At 40.4% G+C, this 18,665-nt stretch overlaps 1 protein-coding gene across 1 annotated transcript in view; it reads left to right on the top strand.

Annotated features, from left to right (window-relative positions):
* The window catches only part of RPRD1A (regulation of nuclear pre-mRNA domain containing 1A), a 53,305-nt gene extending 34,842 nt beyond the window's left edge, over positions 1–18,463 (top strand). Inside the window, exon 7 of the mRNA XM_026678284.2 lies at positions 16,399–18,463. Coding sequence (XP_026534069.1) covers positions 16,399–16,548 — 150 coding nt within the window. The 3' untranslated portion in view covers positions 16,549–18,463. The remainder of the gene's footprint in view (positions 1–16,398) is intronic.
* The last annotated feature ends 202 nt before the right edge of the window (positions 18,464–18,665 follow it).

The following is an 18,665-nucleotide window of genomic DNA, read 5'->3' as shown; positions in this document are numbered from 1 at the left end:
CCCATGCCTGCCTAGCAGTGTATAATAATAAGAATTTGGGCTAATAGTTTTTCTTGTTATTTACTTATATTGAACCATATTTATTATTTTATTAACCTCTCTTTAGATTGGACTTCTTTCCTAACCCTTGTGAGCAACTTAGTTTATTATCGTACAAATTATTTTTACCATTCATCCATAATTTCAAATTATTTATTAGGAAATCTTAAAGCTGACTTTTTAAATTTTTATTTTACATATTTATTGGAGTTTGAGCCCATGCAACTCCAAAAAGCCTCCAAAATATGAAATTTAAGTATGACTTCCCAGATAAATCCACATAAATGACATCTATTAAAAAAAGTTCAGCAGGACTCTGCAAACACTTAGGCCCGGAAATGGAGCCAGATTTAAGGGCTTCCAGGAAAACTGAAAGTGTAAAAATTTATACCAGATATCTGTTGCTGAGGTTTGGGGAAAGCTCTAAACATGTTTAAGAAATTTGGCCTACTTGAATTTCCTTTTTCTTTTTTTGAATGTTGAACTACCTTGGCAATATTTAATTTACATTGATTGGACCTTTTTTTCTATTGTTCTTGTGTTTCTGTGCTTTATTGAACAAAATTATCAAGAAAATGGAATAATGGAACATAATAGCAGTTCTTTAAAAAAGCAAAACATTTGGGTGATGCATGTATGTGTGTGTTTGTGTTATGTGACTTTCAGAAAAAATATAAACATTTAAGCAATATTAATTCAATATTTTAAACCAGAGTGACAGATGAAGATGAAGTAAAGCATCATTAATGTTAACTAAGAAATTGTGATCAATTTTAAATAAATTCTTAACTGCAAAGTTTTTCAAAGCTCTTAGTTTTGTGAAACTAAGCCAGCCAAGGCAATTTCCCACACTTTATAAATATGATTGAAATAATTTTTTATTCTCCATTGCTTCAGTACAAAACTGTAAGTTGGCCATAAGAAACACAGGTACTCCTTGACAGAAAATTTCTCTTTCTAGGTTAATTTCTCTCTATTTAACAAGCTTCCACCCATTATTTCTTGTCCTTTCCTCTGATGTCTTACAAAATAAATCCATCTTCTCTTTGTAACAGCCCTTCTAGTACTGGAACACTTTTATCATGTCCTTTCATAATGCTTCTGTTCAATAGACCAGACATACCATCAAGTCCTTGTCATACAATTAACCTTCAGTTCATTTATCATTGTTGTCACTTTTCTTTTTACCCTTTCCAGGATCTCAATTTTTTGTATTGTGGTAACCAGAACTACATGCAGTATTCCAAATGTTGTCTCACCATTTGTTGTCTAAGTCACTTCTCATTTTCTTGATGCTATCCTTCTGTGGATACAAGCTAGGACTGAACTGGCTTTTTTGGCAAATGCAGCATACTACTAGCTCATATTTAAGTGGTGGTCATTAGGACCCTTAAATTTTTCTCATGGTTACCACTAACCAATTATCACCTATTCTGTATCCATGCATTTGGTTTCTCTGCTCAAGTAAAGAACCTTTTCTCATTAATGAAATTGATCTTGTCACATAGAGTTCCAGTATTCAAATATATCAAGGTCCTTTTGGATATTGAGTCTCTCTTTCAAAGTGTTAGCAATCCCCCCTCCCAGCTTGATAAGTTCCCATTCTATTCTCATCTAGATCATTTATAAAGTTGTTGAAGAGTACTAGACTCAAAACCAAACTTTGAGGTACATTACTGCCCGCTTTCTTCCATGTAGATGTAGTTCAGTTGAGGACTCCCCACTAAGAGCAATTGGTTAGCCAATTGCAAATCCAAGTGCAAATCCTTCTGGTAGTGGTACTCTCTAACCCACATTGTTTTTATCTTACCAAGAAGTAGGCTGAGGTCTACTTTATCACATGACCTACTGAAGTCCACATACTATGTCAACGGCATTTTACTGATCCACTAATTTATTTAATTTAATCAAAGAAAGGCAAAGTTTGTCTGGTTTAAATCTCATTTTAACTAACCCATGCTTAGTACTAGTTTGTTTCTATGTGCTCACAAATCCTCCACTTGATTATCTTTTCCAGGATTTTCTCAGCTATTGATGTCAATAGATTGGCCTATAATTTCCTGGATCCATTTTATCCCTTTTTGTGTGATTGGAACCACATCAATTCTTTTTGAGTCTGGCATTTCTCCTGTGCTACATGAGCTTTGAAAAATTAATGGCTCCAAAATTACAACTGCCAGTTTCTTCAAAATCCTGGGATGTAAACAGTGTGGCCCACGTGATCTGTACTAATCCAGCATGGATAGGTATTTTCTTACTAATCCTTTGCCTGTTTTGATTTATGTACCTATTCTATTTCCCTTTGCTGCTTTTGATCCATTGGGCTGTTTCTTTTGCAAAGAAAAAGATGCAAATAAGTAATTAAGCAGTTCTGCTTTTTCCCTGCTGCCTGTCAATTCTTTGCCATCTGCTCCCATTAGTGGACCTATGGTTTTCTTGTCTTTTCTTGTTCCCTACGTTTTGAAATAAAATTTATTTTATTATTTTTGATATTAATTGCTAATTTTAGCTTATTCTGGAACCTTAGCTTTCCTGACTCCTTCCTTGCAGATTCCAGCTATTCTAGAGAGAAGTAGAAAGTGCAAAGAAAATAAGGAAAATGTGAGCACATAATAAAAAGGAATATATAAAGAAGTGACTTCCCACCTTCATCACAAATAAAAACAATTTTAGTAACACTTTACTCTCTCTAATATTATTTTTTTTCTCTTTATCCCAGATACCATCTGTTATCTAAACTTATCCATAAAGTATCATGTTTTCAATTCTGTTTTCAGCAGAAAGTCCCAAGAAGTAACAGCATATCTTATTTTAACCTTGATCAAATAAAGTAATTTTACATTATATATTTTTATTAGTCTTAATCTTTAGTTCATTCAAATATCATTTGGGATCGATTTATCTCCATTTATTTCTTGTTCCATTGTATAGAGTTCTTCAAGATCTTAACAAACCTCTTTTGAAAATCCAGTAGAGGAGAGAATAACCAGGTCATTTTCTTGGTTTGTCATTTATATTTCCCCCTTAAATTTTAAAACTTCAGCCGATTTCTTTTGTAGACCCAGCTATCCTTTTCTAAATAATTATCTTGACCTATCAGTTATCAATCCACTTCCAATATAATCTCTATTGTATCAGACAAAAATTGTTCTACATCTGACATTTCTTCAATAACATCTTTTGGACATAATCTATTCATAGAAATTGATATCATAACTGACATTGTTTGCTATTATGACCACAGTTTCTGATTCCATTCTTTAAAGTCTCCTTCAATATTTTAATTGGCATAATGTTTTGCACCATATTGAAGCCTATACAGGTAGTCCTCAACTTACAATAGTTCATTTAGTGATCTTTCAAAGTTACAACAGCATTGATAAAAGTAACTTATAACCATTTTTTTCACACAACTGTTTCAGCATCCCTGTGGTCACATGCTCAACATTCAGGCACTTAGGAACTGATTCTCATTTATGATAGCTGCAGTTCATGTGATCAATGCAGTTTGTTTGCTGTTTGTGACAAGCAAAGGCAATAGAGAAGCCAGGTTCACTTAATAACCATGCTACTAACTTAACAACTGCAATGATTCACTCAACACCTGAGGCAAGAAACCTCATAAAACGTGTCAAAATTCACTTAGTAATTGTCTCAATTGTAGTCATAAGTTGAGAACTACCTAAAATCTTAAAGCCCCACTAGAATCCAGTTTTCAAAATCTTTAAGCATTCTGTGTCTTGTCAAAATCAAATCCGGGTGGCAGGGATTGAAATGGGCAGAAAATGGGGCCCGCAGAGGCAGAAAATGGGATATGGAAGCCGAAAATGGGGCCCGCAGAGGCGGCAATAGGCGATGGTGATCCCTGCAGTTTAAGGCAGATCCAGCTGACAATCAGTTGTTTGTGCTAATCAGGCTGTGCTGAGGCTGAAACAGGCTGTTTGCTACAAGGAGGCATATTTCTGGGAGGTAGAGGCAGATTTTTTTAACTTGTTTTCCTCCCCAAAAGCTAGGTACATCTTATACTTTGGAGCATCTTATAGTCCAAAAAATGTGGTATATATTATTCTTTCTTATTACATAACCATCTTATCTCTAGATACATTATCAATCTTGAGTTTTTAATGAATTTTAGCACTATAATGATTCTATCTTGCTATGCACGATAGTTATCGCAACCAGATAACAGAAATGGAGTGGGAAGGAATGCAAGTGAGCTGAAAGAACTGGGACAATCCCAACACCCCAAGATCAAACGCTGACAAAACTTCAAGGCACTCACAAAATAAAATGAATGCACTTGATTGGTGGACAATGGGGAGGTCCAGGGGGAAAGGGCGATTTTTCCTATGTTTGTTTTCACGTGAAAACTTTAGAACTGGCTTTCCTACATCTGTGCTTATGTGGAATTATCAATACTATTAGTAAAATAATGTCCCGGGAGTTTCTTTTGCTGCATTTTACCAATGGGAAGGTTGGCATTAAGCCAATTCTCATAATAGTGACCTGCCTACATCCCACCAGGAGGCCAACAATTTGGAAATGTTAACTGTAGATAAAGATTCAGAAGAGAAGAAGAAGCAGGAGTGGTCCTGGCTTGAGAAGCTCCAGCACTGCCTCAAGCCAGAGAAGGGATGTAACCAGTTGGCAGACTCATAAAAATCTGCAGCCATAAAAGACCAAGCAAAGGACACTCCATACCAGGGACTGAAGACCCACTGGGTGATGTATGTGGGCAAGGTACAGAGGCCAAAAAAACCCTCATCCTTCTGGGGTTAATGTGATCTGGGGAGGCAAATGGAAAGTGAGATGACTGGACAAGTGGAATGACCCCACTGAGTGGAAGCTCCCTATTGCTGCCCACAGATCATCCATGGAGCAGTTGGGGGAGAAGTTTGGGGGAATGGAGATTTGTGCAACTGAATATCGGGAGATGCAGTCACAGTAACAGGGTTGGGAGGTGTGAAGCCACCAGTGACTAGCTACTCCTTTCCTCTCCTTTTGTAGCCAGTGATACCAGAATCTTATGGCTGTAATTAGAACCCTAGCACTGGCAGTGATGGCGACCAGTTCCACTGCTCCACTTTCAGCATTTCAGCAGGCAGCACCAATGGGCTTAGTGGTGGCTAGAGCACCAGCACCGATGGCAGCAGCTGGTTTGTTCCTAGGATATGTCCTAGAAGAGCAGCCACCACTCCCCAGTTCATTTCGACGAGTATCTAGGCCTAGCATCACATGGAATACTATGGAGCAATGTACCCAGACAATGCAGCCTAAGTCTACACCATCACAGCCAATCTGGAGGAAATTGTTTCTAGATGGTTGGTGTCTTTGTACAATGAGGAAACTCTGGAGGTGAATGATCTCAATGCCTTAATGTGAGCCCTGGGAAAGCAGCCCAGCACACAGAAGCCTGCATCCATGCCCTAAAGCAAGGCAAACAACTTGTAACAGAGTACATTCAAGACTTCCATAGCCTGGCTAGCCATTAAGGAGATTGGCCTGAGCATATACTAATCTACCAATTTTGGGAAAGACTGAATAAGAAGGTATACCACAATTGCCTGCCCCAGGGGGTTGCTGCGCAATATGCAAGCTTGGTAGCAGTAAGCTACTGAAGTGGAAATTGACCTGATGAAATACCGTGAACACATTGGGCAGGAGAGTTGATCCTGCTAGATGCCAGATAAGTGAATGACTCCCAAAGGAGGAAAAGGGTGCGCCTCCAACCAGAGGAGGGAAGCCTCACCAAAGTCCAGGAACTTGCTTCCGCTATGGAAAGGAATTATATTGAGTCACCAAATAAATGCTCCCCCGGAGCAGCAAAGTGAAGTCAAAGAAAAAGACTTGAGTAAGGCAGCAGGTCATGGAGTTCTCTCCCTCTCAATCCAGTTGGGGTGAAGGAACTCTGACCTCCATCAAGACAGGAGCTGCCTTTTGGGAAAGTGACAATGAAAGAGAAAATGACCCAATGGTAAGTAGCATCATCATCCCTATGATGGCTAGGAAATGTTGGTAACCTCTTCGGGAGTAATATGGATCCTTATTGCCCTATTGGATTCAGGGTCACCAAATGCCTGGTTAGCCCCCAAGTGGTAGAGAAGTTGGAAGTATGACGAGGAAATTAACACAGCCTATGGTATTTGCCCAATTGGATTACAGGCAGAGTGCCAGCAATCTGCCTGACCAAACCTGTCAAGCTCAAGGCTGAGACCCATGTAAAGATTATTAGATTTATTTTAGCCCCTTATTCAAAAATAAGTGGTGGATATGGAGAAAAGCAGTCAACCAATAAGGACTAGTGAAAGTGCTGAGAGTCTACCACGCTCCTGAAAGTAGGCAAAAGTGGAACCCGCTAATACATTGGAGGGAACTGATGATTTCAAAGGAATATTGCAACTTAGCTGATGCCTTTAGCAAGAAGGAATTGGACACATTTTAACCCTATTGACCCACAGATTGTGCAGTTGAGATTGTGCTGGGGGCTAAATTGTTGAAGCTGAAGACAGATGATACCCAGGGAAATGGGGGATTTCATGTATTGATAGACAAAAATCTAGCCAGGGGGTTTCATCCAACCAGCAACATTGGTGGGCCCCTGTGCTCTTCAAGTAAAAGAAGGCTAGGTCTACGATTATATGTGGACTATAGGGGGCTGAACTATGAATAGAAAGAGAACAGCTGTCTGATCTTCATGAATACAAATCACCAGAACCTGATGGATTACATCCCAGAGTTCTAAAGGAGCTGGCAGATGTCATCTCAGAACCACTGTCCCACATCTTTCAAAAATCCTGGAGCACCGGTGCTCTGTCTTTATGGCTGAATATAAAGACAGTTAGATAAACTCTACAAAGGCTTCCATACAAAATTTCTTTATTGGATTGTAATAGGCAGCCTCAAGGTATAACTCACAGTTATGTTGAGATTCATCTAATGTCCAATCTTTGCATAGTTGTTTTCATAGTGTGAAAATATAGTTATCTTCATCCCATAACAATGGAGCAAAGGGAAAGACACCAGCATGATGCTGAGGTCCAAGCAAGAATAAAGGAAACTCCCAAAAAAACCAACCAAGGGTCAATTCAGTGACCATTCAGGATTACAGATGTGACCACATGACATGAACTACATTTCCCCTTAAGGGGACAGCTCCTAATTCTCAATTAACTATATACTGTCTGACCAGCACACTCCCCGCCTGGAATTATAAATTCCACTACCAACTATCAATTAACTATAATTGTCTGACCAGCACACTCCCCACCTGGAATTATAAATTCCACTACCAACTATCTAGCAACTAAAGTAAACAACTTAAAATAAACAGTAAATAGTAATATAGCATCAAACAATGCAATGGGGTATATACAAATCATGCAAAGCTTGAGGTTCAATCTTCAAGTTCAGCCTTTCTCCGCAAAAACACTAGGTTGGTGACCGGTCTGGTGTAGAGCTTCTTGGTGAAAGTCTGCTGGTCGCAGGAAGAATCTAGCAACCTCACTATCAGGACCTCGACTTGGCAGACTAGTCCATCAGAGCTGGGTAGGAATTGATGCACAAGTCCCATGGGTCACAAGTTCCAATGCACATCCTTGTCTTTTGGCAAGACAAGGTCCCCTTCTTCAAGGTTCGGTTCTTTGGTCTTCCATTTACGGTGGTCTTGTAAGGTGGACAGGTACTCTTGCTTCCAACGGTTCCAAAGGGTGTCGGAAAGCCGTTGGAATGGATGTTGTGAAGACATTTGCCTGGGTTGGGGCCTGCAGCCAATCAACACAGACTATCCCTGTAATTCCCCATTCTAGTGCTGTCTTGAAGGCAAATGGGGAGCCTTTCAGGCCTTTAACTACTGCATTGTGAATGAAAGCGTCAGGTGCATCTACTCCCAACAAGAGCAGAATCTCGGTTTCCAGATCTAGAGCAGGAAAGTGATGAGCCACGTGCTTCAGGTGAGGTATGTTGCTTGCTACCTCTGGTGTTGCAATCTGGCTGCAGTCACCTGGTATCCCATCCCATTCTTGCACAGGCAGCAGTGGGAACTGGGAACTCCCATCTAATGACTCTATACAGAGTCCAGTAGCTCTTCCCACTGTGCTTCGTGGTATGGAGCACGTTGATATCATGAAGTGCACTTCTTCCTTTTGAACATCAAAGAGGTCGAAGAATGCAGATCTGGCCAGCGAGTGATAGCTCTGATTATCCACTATTACATACATCTTCACTGCTTCTTCTGGGCATCCATCGGGGTAAACGTTGGCTAAGCAGATCTGATGACACAAGCGAGGGGATAGTGTGTAATCTCGCACTGCCATGCAGTTGACACTCACCACTGGCTCCAGGTGTGCCTCTGTAACACCTGAGGCTCCTTGGCCAAGGGAGAGTTATGAGTTGTCTGCTGTGGTGGCTCAGAGTCTGGATGCAGAGTGGCTGGGTGCTTGTTGCTGTTGCATAAGTAACATTGCACCTTAGCTGTGCAGTCTTTGGCCGTGTGTTGCTTAGACTCGCAACACCTATAGCAAAATTTGTACTTCCTTATCAAAGCTTTCCTTAGGTGCAGAGGTTTCTGTGCAAATGCCTGGCACCTGTTCAGCGGGTGTCGAGAGTTGTATAATGGACAAATCTGGACTTTCTTTGTTCTTGGAAGTCTATCTTGGGTTGTCTCTGACACGTCTTCGCCCATACTCTGAACGGGTGAGGTAGCAATCTCCGTTTTATGTACAGCCACAAAGTTCTTTTCTCTTGCGATTTGCGCTATACTTTTGAAAGATATAGAGTTTCGGTTGTGTTCTTTGTCAGTAGGGAGATAGCTGTTTCTGAGACAGAGGTTTCGATAGCTGTTGCAGGGCTTTGTTTTTTGGGCAACAAATTCTTTGAGAAGGGCAAAGGGTGGTTCTCTGTTTTGGTTTGTGGCCAAGAAGGCATCAGACAAAACAATCCATTGTTCCAGTATCTCTTTTGGTAGTTTGGTAATGATTGCTTCTTGCATTATGAACTGGTCAAGGCAAGCAAGTCTTGTTAAGTCAGAACATGTTTTGGCTATCCGCAGCTGCATAAGAATGGCGGAAAATTCTTCCAGCCTTCAGGGTTCATTGCGGTTGATACGCTTGAAACCATCAAGTCATTCCAAGAGCGAGTATTCCATCAATGTGGAATTGCTATACTTCCGGTCAAGCGCATCCCACGCTCATTTCAGGGTGGTGCTTGGGTCGTTTAGTAGGGATGAGTAAATATCTTTCACTATTTCAACAGACGGTGGTCCCAGCCATGCCAACAGAAATTTAAGTTCTTCGCCAGGACACGGCCTTTCTCGTTGAATGATACCTGTGAAAACATGCTTCCACAGTAGGTATTCTCTGCCTGACTTGTCGTTAAATTTATAGACACCGTTAGCTGCTAAGTCCAGCTTTCCCCATGATGGTAACTGTTCTCTGTTTCCTCTCTGTGATGGCAGATCATCCCTTGGTGCAGCATTCTCATAGGCATGGCGTTCTGGCTCGAAGGTATGTGTCGTAGACGGTTCGTAGTTCTCCTCAGAGTACTTCATGAGGAGGTCATGATCCGTTAACACATACGCGGGTAGTCTCTCTTGCTGCCAGGTATGGGTACCACATTTGTCTTGCCATACACCTGCGTTAGAGTTGCCTTGAGGGTGTGGCAGGAACTATTTTGCCTTTAAATTGAGTGTGCCAATTGTGGCTGCTTGTATGCCTACCAGTTGAGAAATCTTTGTTGTTACTGGTGGGCTAATTTGCTTGCCCAGCAGGTCGTGAGACAGTGAGGTAGGTTTGCTGTTTTTGAGAATGGAATCTTGAGTTTTAGATTTTACGACGTCAATTTTTTGACTGGCGTTTAGATCCTGTGGTTGAGATTCTCCCCTTCGATCCCTTGGTTTTGGGAGGCTGCTAACTAACTGTACCGGTTCCACTTGCTTGTGCTGTAGCGAGTACTGCTCATCTACATAGGCCTTGACACGTTTATCTGGGCTCTCTCTCTTTCCAACTCTCCAAGGTTGAAGTTGAAGGAGGCGTTGTCGGCCACCTTCCGTAATGCTGCGGCCCGTGCTGTCTTTGCTGCCGTCTCCCTTTGTCGTTCAAGCAACTCCAATTTGGCCTGAGCTTTGGCCATTTCTGCCTGTTGGCTGGCCATTTCTTCTGCTTGAGCTGCTACTGTCTCCTTCTGCTGTGTCACCTCCTCTGTTGCACGTAGATCTGCGTCTGCTACTGCAACTTCTGTTTGAGCTTCTGCAGCTTGTTCGGCATAACTTGCTGCTTTAGAGGCCTTAGATGTGTTGCTGTGCCAGGAGGATGCTTTGGAAGGATGGGAAGAGCTAGCGGCAAAGAATTGCCGTGAGACGCTGGAAACTACTTGAGATCTAGTTGGCTTAGGATGGAGGGAGGAGGCTCTCTTAGAATAGTGAGAGGAAGCCACGTGTGATTGAGGGGCTATGTCAGATGTGGCCCTCTCCCTTGACATTTCTTCCAGCTGTAGTGCATTGTGCAGCAGCCTGGAGGGAGTCTTTGCCTTTCTGAATGTAGTCCTCACGTTCCTTATTTAACTCCTTGAAGCATTGTATGTGCTGTTGGAGCTTTGAGTCATCCAGCCTCAACTGGATGGATTTGAGGTTACTTTCGTTGTCTCTCCACCATGGGAGAAGCTCATCTATCTCCTTCTCCAATGAGTGGATGCTCTTGAGGGACAACTTGCATTTGGGGGCATCGCAGATCTTCACCAGCTCCGACCATGAGTCTGTATAGCATCAATACTGCCAGTTCCAATCCTCCCTCATGTGTAACTGCATGGCCTTGGTAGGCTTCCCGTGCTGTCTGAGGTCGTAGGCTTTCTGAGGTACCCCTGCTTTTCTGAAAGTTTGGACATCCGATTATGGGTTTTGGGAACCAAGCTCCACGTTTATATCAAGGGTGGGGGGGTTCGAGTCCTCTGGTACATCAGAGACATCTGTCATGGCTGAAGACGCTGCCATGCTTTAGATTGGTAAAAGGTGGATTTTGGAAAATTTAATGGTTTTCCATGCAATTCCTTTTTTTCCACTAGGGTGCGCTGCAAGTGGGTAGCTGAATTTAGGAGACTCCATTGAAATTCACAGGTTGGCCACTAAAGTGTGTTGCGAGGTCTGGTAGACACTGGTGCAGGTAAACAGGTTGGCTGCTAGAGTGCGTTGCGAGGTCTGGAAGACGCTGGTGTAGTAGACAGGTTGGCCGCTAGAGTGCATTGCAAGCGGGTAGCTGAATTTAGGAAACTCCTTTGAAATTCACTACTTGACCACTGGGTGGTGCTGCAACAGTAGCTTGATTGCAGGCAGTTATGCTATGAAGAGTAGTCACCAAAGGATGCTGTGATTTAAACTAATGTTTGGAGCAGACTGTGATCAGGCAATTTCCCTTTGTTGAGGAATATAGGCTGGTGTCCTTAGACTTGAGATTGCCTCTAAATCCAGTAAAGGGAAATGCTTCTTCAGCTTTCAAACAAAGTTAACCACAGGCTGGGTTTGTTTACCTCCTTACAGATGTAGATTCCCTCTTTGGAGGGGGGGGTTATGATTCGTTTCTATGGAGATGGCTCATCTCCATGGAGATCTCTTTCAATTGCTAATACCTTCCCTCAGTCTTTGGAAAGCCAACCTAAAGTATTCATGACTCTGTTGCTTGGAGGCCACTATCATAAACTTGAGTAAAGGTAGGCCCCTTTATGGCATGAATTCCTTCTTCCAGATGAACAGTTTTAGTGACTCAAGAGCCAGAAGATAACACAGCTTCTTACTCAAATCAGCCTCTTGTCACAGAGGTTGCAGAGAGAGACAGAGGTGATGCAACTTGTTTGTCTCTTGCAAATAGGGGGATTCAAACGGGCTTTTTAACTTTCTTGCTCAGAGAGAGAAACAGAGAGGATTCAGAGGCTAAATCCTTTGCAGCATTAGTTTGACAGAAGGACTTCGCCCAGCTTCATTCCTGGTTAAGAGAAAGTCAGAATCAAGCTTGTTTTTCACTAATTTAAGAGGAAATCGGACTCATCCTTTTACTGTCCATAGGAATTCAGATTAACACATATTTTCACTTTTCTTAAGAAGAAATGGGACTTATCTTTTACAACCAGGAAATTACCAGAGGACTGGAAAGGAGCCGATGTGGCTCCATCTTCAAAAGAGGGGGGAAAAACAGACCAAGGAAACTACAGAAAAATCAGCCTAACATCAATACCTGGGAAGATAAGAAAAGATAAGAAAAAAACATCTGCCAACATCTAGAAATGAGTAAAGTAATAACTAGCAGTCAGCACGGCTTTGTTAAAAACATATCATGCCAAACTAATCTTATTTCATTCTTCAACATGGTGACTAAATTAGTAGACCAGTGAAATACTGTGGACATAATATACTTAGATTTCAGCAAGGCATTCAACAAAGTAAACCACAACCTACTTCTTGGTAAGCTAGAAAAAAGTAGGATAGATAGCATCACCACCAGATGGATTCTCAACTGGCTGACAAACCATACTCAACGAGTAGTCCTTAATGGCTCTACATGGAGAGAAGTGAGCAGTGGCGTGCCACAAGGTTCTGTTTTAGGCCCAGTACTCTTCAATATATTCATTAATGAATTAGATGAGGGAATAGAAGGGGAACTTACCAAATTTGCAGGTGATACTAAGGTGGCAGGAACAGCTAACACCCTAGAAGATAGTCTTGACAGACTTGAACACTGGGCCCTGTCTAAACAAAATGAAATTCAATGTAGAGAAAAGTAAAGTCCTACACTTATCAAGAAAAAACAAAAATACACTTATAGACTGGATAAAACCAGGCTTAATAGCAGTAACTGTGATAGGGATATTGGAGCCTTAGTGGATAACTAGTTAAATATGAGCCAGCAGTGTGCAGCGGCAGCCAAAAAAGCCAATGCAATCCTAAATTGCATTAACAGAGGGATACAATCAAGATCAAGTGAAGTACTAATGCTACTCTATAAAGCCTTAGTAAGACCACCTAGAGTACTGCATCCAGTTTTGGTCACCACACTATAAAAAAGATGTTGAGACTCTAGAAAAAGTACAGAGAAGAGCAACCAGGATGATTTGGGGACTGTCTTTCATAAAACATATGAAGAAAGGTAACAGGAACTGGGCTTGGCTAGTCTACTAAAGAGAAGGACCAGGGGAGACATGATAGCAGTGTTCCAATATTTTAGAGGCTGCCACAGAGAGGGAGGAGTCAAGCTAATTTCCAAGGCACCCAAAGGCCAGACAAGGAATAATTGATGGAAACTGATCAAGGAAAGATTCAACTTAGAAATATGGAGAAATTTTCTGACAGTGAAAAAATCAACCAATAATTGCTTTCAAAAGTTGTGGGAGTTTCATCAGTGAGACTTTCAAGAAGAGATTAGACTGCCAGTTGTTAGAAATGGTGTAGGGTCCCCTGCATGGGTGAGGGGTTGGACTAGATGACCTACAAGGTTCCTTCCAACTCTGTTAATCTGTAAAAACTATATCTGCAAAGAAAATATATACTCCCTCCCATTAATGAAGGACATACCAGGGCACCTTGCTGAAGAGAGAATTTTCACAAAGTGAAAGGCATATTACTGAGTGAGGATTAGGGAAGGGAACAAATGGGAGAAAGCATTTAATTGCCCCTAGGGTGTTACCAGTTCTGTGTGATGCCATTTGCATTACAAGGAGCTACTGTGGTGGTCATGTAATTGATAAATGAAGTCTTATATGAGCACCTATACAAAGGGTCTTGGTATACCTAGCGATATATTTATCTATACCAAGACCAGGGAGGAGCATGTGAAATTGGTAAGAGTGGTGCTCCAGAAACTGCAGAAGGCTCAACTTTATGCACAGCTGTCCAAATGTGACTTTCATAAGACCAGCCTAGACTATCTGGTCATATCAGATTTCGAAAGAAGTTGGGGAGATGGACTCCAGTAAAGTTCGGGTGATACTAGAGCGGAAACCCCCTTGAACAAGGAGGCAATTGCAGAGTTTTCTCAAGTTTGAAAACTTCTACCACCAATTTATCCCCACATTCGCCCAGATAACCCTACTGATCAGCAACCTGCTGAAAACGAAGGGAGAGCTAAGCCCAAGTCCAACCAGCCCTTGAACTGGTCACTTAAGTTCCAAACTGTGTTCAAGAAGCTAAAACGCCTTTTCACTGTGGAACCAGTCCTAAAACATCTTGATCCAGACAAGCCTTTTGTGATACAAGCAGATGCTCATGACATGGCTGTAGGAGCAGTACTGTTCCACAGGAATGCCAAGGGAGAGTTGCAGCGTATATGGCTCTCAAGCTGTCTGAAACTGAAAGGCAGTGGGCTATTTGAGAGAAAGAAGCCTACAGGGTCTGTTGGGCTGTCCTAACATGAAGATAATTCTTGGAGAGCAGTAAGATTTCTTTCGAAGTGTGGATGAACCACAAAAACCTAGAAATGTTGAAACCTCCCCAAAAGCTCTCCTAAACAAGTTCAGTAGGCCCAATACTTCAACTGTTTCAACTTTACCCTCTGATACTTATGAAAAATTTCTGGCAAATGCACCTCTCAAATGCCACAATACACCGCCTGAGAGGAAATCATTAACTCTATCATTCCATCCAGACAATTTATGGCACCAGCCCTTACAAAACATGAGAGAACATCACCACTGCTATTAGCTGAAGATCTATTACAACCATTAAAGGATGCTCTGGGAGGAGATGAGTGGTTCCAACAATATAAAGACGATCTGTCATTAAGAGACAGGCTTGCATGGATGGGGAATAAGGTATACATTCCAGCTGGCCAGAAGACTCTAGGAGCCATGATGCTAGGGTGGCAGGGCATTTTAGATTCGTAAAGACTCTTCACCTCATAAAAAGGCAATTTTGGTGGCCAAGAATGAAGAAGAACAGAGAATCCTGTGTGTCCCTCTGTCCTGACTGTGCCTCAATTAAGTGGCTGTCTGGCAAGCCACCAGGTCTGCTGCAAACTCTGGCCAGTCCCACAGCTCCCTGGAAGGAAATATCTATGGATTTTATTGTGGAGCTGCCAGAGAGTGCTGAGAATAGTGTAATCTGGACTATTATAGAATTGTTCTTCAAGCAAGCCAACTTTGTGGTGTGACCCAGGATTTCTTTGACCTGATCCCTAGCTAAACTATTTGTGCAGCATGTGTACCAGCTTCATGGTGTCCCAAAATGCACCATTTCAGATCAGGGAGTACAATTCAGGTCAAAGTTTTGGCATAAATTCCTGAGCCCAATATCCTCTTCTGAGGGACTCCCTCTGGCACATATAGAATGAGTGGTGGTAGGGGATGTTTGGCATCTAGACTCATCCACAGTTTCCATATTAAGTATCTGAACTAGCCTCAATAGAATATTGGGAAAGGGGGGGAAATGTAACTTTCTGTATGTTTGTTTCCTTATAGGATTATCTTTCGTCTGGAGAGTCAGCATGTCATGGCTGACTCACTATGCATCCCTGCTCACAACCAGACAACAGAAACAGGGAGGGGGAGGAAAAATATTGTAATGCAAGGGAGATTTGGGACGGAATTGAGGAATGTAGCTGAGCCGATGGAGCAGTGGAGCCTGGGATAGTCTCAACCCCCAAAGTCAAACACTGGAAAAACTTGAGATGCTCAGATTGTTCCCAAAACAAAATGAATGCAATTGATTGGTGGACAATGAACAGTGAACAGTAGTTTTCATTATTTTTATGCCCAAAATTCATAAATTTAAATCTACAATTTTGTTGTATTGTTGTATAGCTTGTTTTATTCTAGTCAGTTTCTGTGTTGTATAGACCAGGGGTCCCCAACCACCGGTCCACGGACCGGCACCGGGTCGCGGAACAACTCCTACCGGGTCACTTGCTAGAGCGCCGCCATCTTTTTTCATGAAAAGTGCTTCCGTGAGCTTTTCCGGCAGAAAGCTCACCGGAAGCACGCTTTCATCAAAAAGATGGCGGCGTTTAGCGCTCGGTGAGCTTTTCCGGTAGAAAGCCATTTCTACCCGAAAAGCTCATCGAAGCGCTATAATGCCGCCATCTTTTTGATGAAAACGCAGCCCGTGAGGTCACCGAAGCACTTTTCATCAAAAAGATGGCGGCGCCCAGCTGATGCCGGTACCGGGTCGCGGTGCCCAGCTGATGCCGGTACCGGCCGCAAGGCGTCAAAAAGGTTGGGGATCACTGGTATAGACTACAGTCCCATTTTGGGACTATGGTGTCCCAAAATGCACCATTTCAGATATTAAATGAATTAAATGGGATTCTTGTCATTTTTTGCTTCTCAATAGCCAAAATGAAATGGCTGACTGACTGATTGACTTATGTAAATGTTTTTCATATGTTATAGGAATACAAGCGCAAATTAACTGGTGTATCCCTGGTACGGAAAGAACTCAAGTCACGCATCCAGAGCCTCCCTGATCTGTCAAGGCTCCCCAATGTTACAGGCAATCAAGTGCATCTACCGTTTGCAGGGGATGTCTATAACGATGAGTGATATTCAAGTCTTTCACTGAAATGAGGAATTGGTCAGGTTGATGGATAGTTATTTTTATAAGATTGCAGAGAATAGCACTGAAATGTTCTAATTTATAAGAAATATTGAATATTGCTTTGTTTAATATTTGACTAACAAGTGATAAAGCAGGTACTATATAAGAGGCAGCATTTATATATTATGTTAAAAATGATTGTTGCAGTTAATTTTTCTATCCTTTTGATTAAATGTTGCCCCCAACAATAAGCAGCATCTTTTTTGTGTACTTTTTATGGATATAATTCTGTTAAATTAAACATCATTTGTGCATACCTGTAGCAGAAACATATTTTTGTTAAATATTGGAAGTTAAATATTGGAAGAAATAATATTTTTTTAAATATTGAATATAACTCATATTAAAAGCAAACATTGAAAAATAAAGTGATTTTATTTAAGTAAATTAAAAATATTATGTGATTTTGCATTTCAAATCATCAATAATATTTAAACTGAATTATTTACACTTTCAAATGTAATGCTTATACAAAATTTCTGCTGTGATTTATGCTCAAGTAGGCAAATCTAGAAAACATCCAGAATAGTGCTTCTTGAATATCATTCACTTTCCATAATTGGGAGTGATTATATGTAAGTACTTAGAAAAACCTAAAATATTAGTGAAATTCTAATTCAGAAGCAAATCCCGGTGGTATCTTCGGTGGGATATAGTCCAAGGCAAATAAGTACAAAATATCATTGTAGTATGTTAGATTCATTGACCAAAGAGCTATGTTACTCTGGGAAATATCAGTTGCTTCCATTTATTTGCAAAAAGGAATTCATATGGAAAAAAATAATTGATGACTCATGTGTTGGAAAGTACATGCTTTATTTGTTATATCTCAACATGTTTGCCCAAATGGACAATCTCAAATGAAGAAATTAGTTGTATGTATATTTACAATGTATATTAACACTCTTTTCTTTGCTGGCATATTTTTAGATTTTGCCTGTAGCATTGTTTAATAGAAATATATTAAATTCTATTAGGAGGACACATTATATAAACAGCCATAGAAAAATGGCTTTATATAACATCATTGGGCATTTTGGTGCCCATTTAAATCTCCTGATCTGTCATTTCTTTCTATAGTAAACATTTGGTTCATGCAATAAGTATTGGATATTTACCATATCTGCATTATATAGTAATTGTGTTATGTGTTCATATGCTGTTTGCACATTTTATGCATGGTCCAATCAAGCATAATGAAATCCAATTTCTTTAATGGAAGGAATAAAATATGTGTTTAAATCTTGTCCAGTGAAATAGATAGCAAATTAAAATTCTTAACTTTTGCATTATGCTTCTGTTCTTATCCAAAATTGCTTGCTTCTATTTTTCATTTCTTGCTTATAATTTTTAAATAGTCTTAAAATATTTTAGTAATTAAATGAATAATTTTTGGATTTGCCTTCCTGAAAAAAGGATAAAAATTTTATGATGTTCGTTTTTTTGAAGTATGATCTTTAGATAGATATTAGTATGTTGATCGGGTACATTGTAATTGTGCACTGTATAATTTTTACTTGTTAAAATATTCCATTGTGAATTTCTGAAGTGATTATATAATCTGAATTTGAAAGAATAATATTCTTCAAATGATCACTTACACTAGTGATACTTTCATAGCTTTGTGTATGGTAAAGATCAAAATCTCATTTTATTAGCTATTGTACATGAACTAGTATACTGGACTCTCAATGATTTACACATACTGAATGAGTTCTATTCCTATGCAGATTTTATCTTAGATCACTGTAGAACTGCATAGGATTTCAGAGGCAGATTGCCTCTTTCGACATTATCAAAGGCTTAATTTTGATTGCAGTAGCAGCATTTGACTTCATATAAATTTTTGATTTCATTTTGTTTATTTTGCTTTGTTTTATTTGTTCTTTTTGTTCCAAGCTTTTGCATTTCATTAAATGTTTTTAACTTCCTCCTTCTTAATAAGAGTGTATAGATCCAATGGTATTTTTCTAGTTGTTTCACAATTCTTTTGTGGCTTGACTTTTTACATACATTTGAATCCTATAAATACCATCAGGGTGGAGGTTTTCTAATCCAACCC

Source organism: Notechis scutatus, chromosome Z (genome assembly GCF_049901735.1).
Source record: "Notechis scutatus isolate UNSWTSFEM ecotype Mainland chromosome Z, rNotScu1.2, whole genome shotgun sequence".
Taxonomy (NCBI): domain Eukaryota; kingdom Metazoa; phylum Chordata; class Lepidosauria; order Squamata; family Elapidae; genus Notechis; species Notechis scutatus.
The sequence above is the reverse complement of the archived record's forward strand: the minus strand, read 5'-3'. Positions and strand labels throughout refer to the sequence as shown.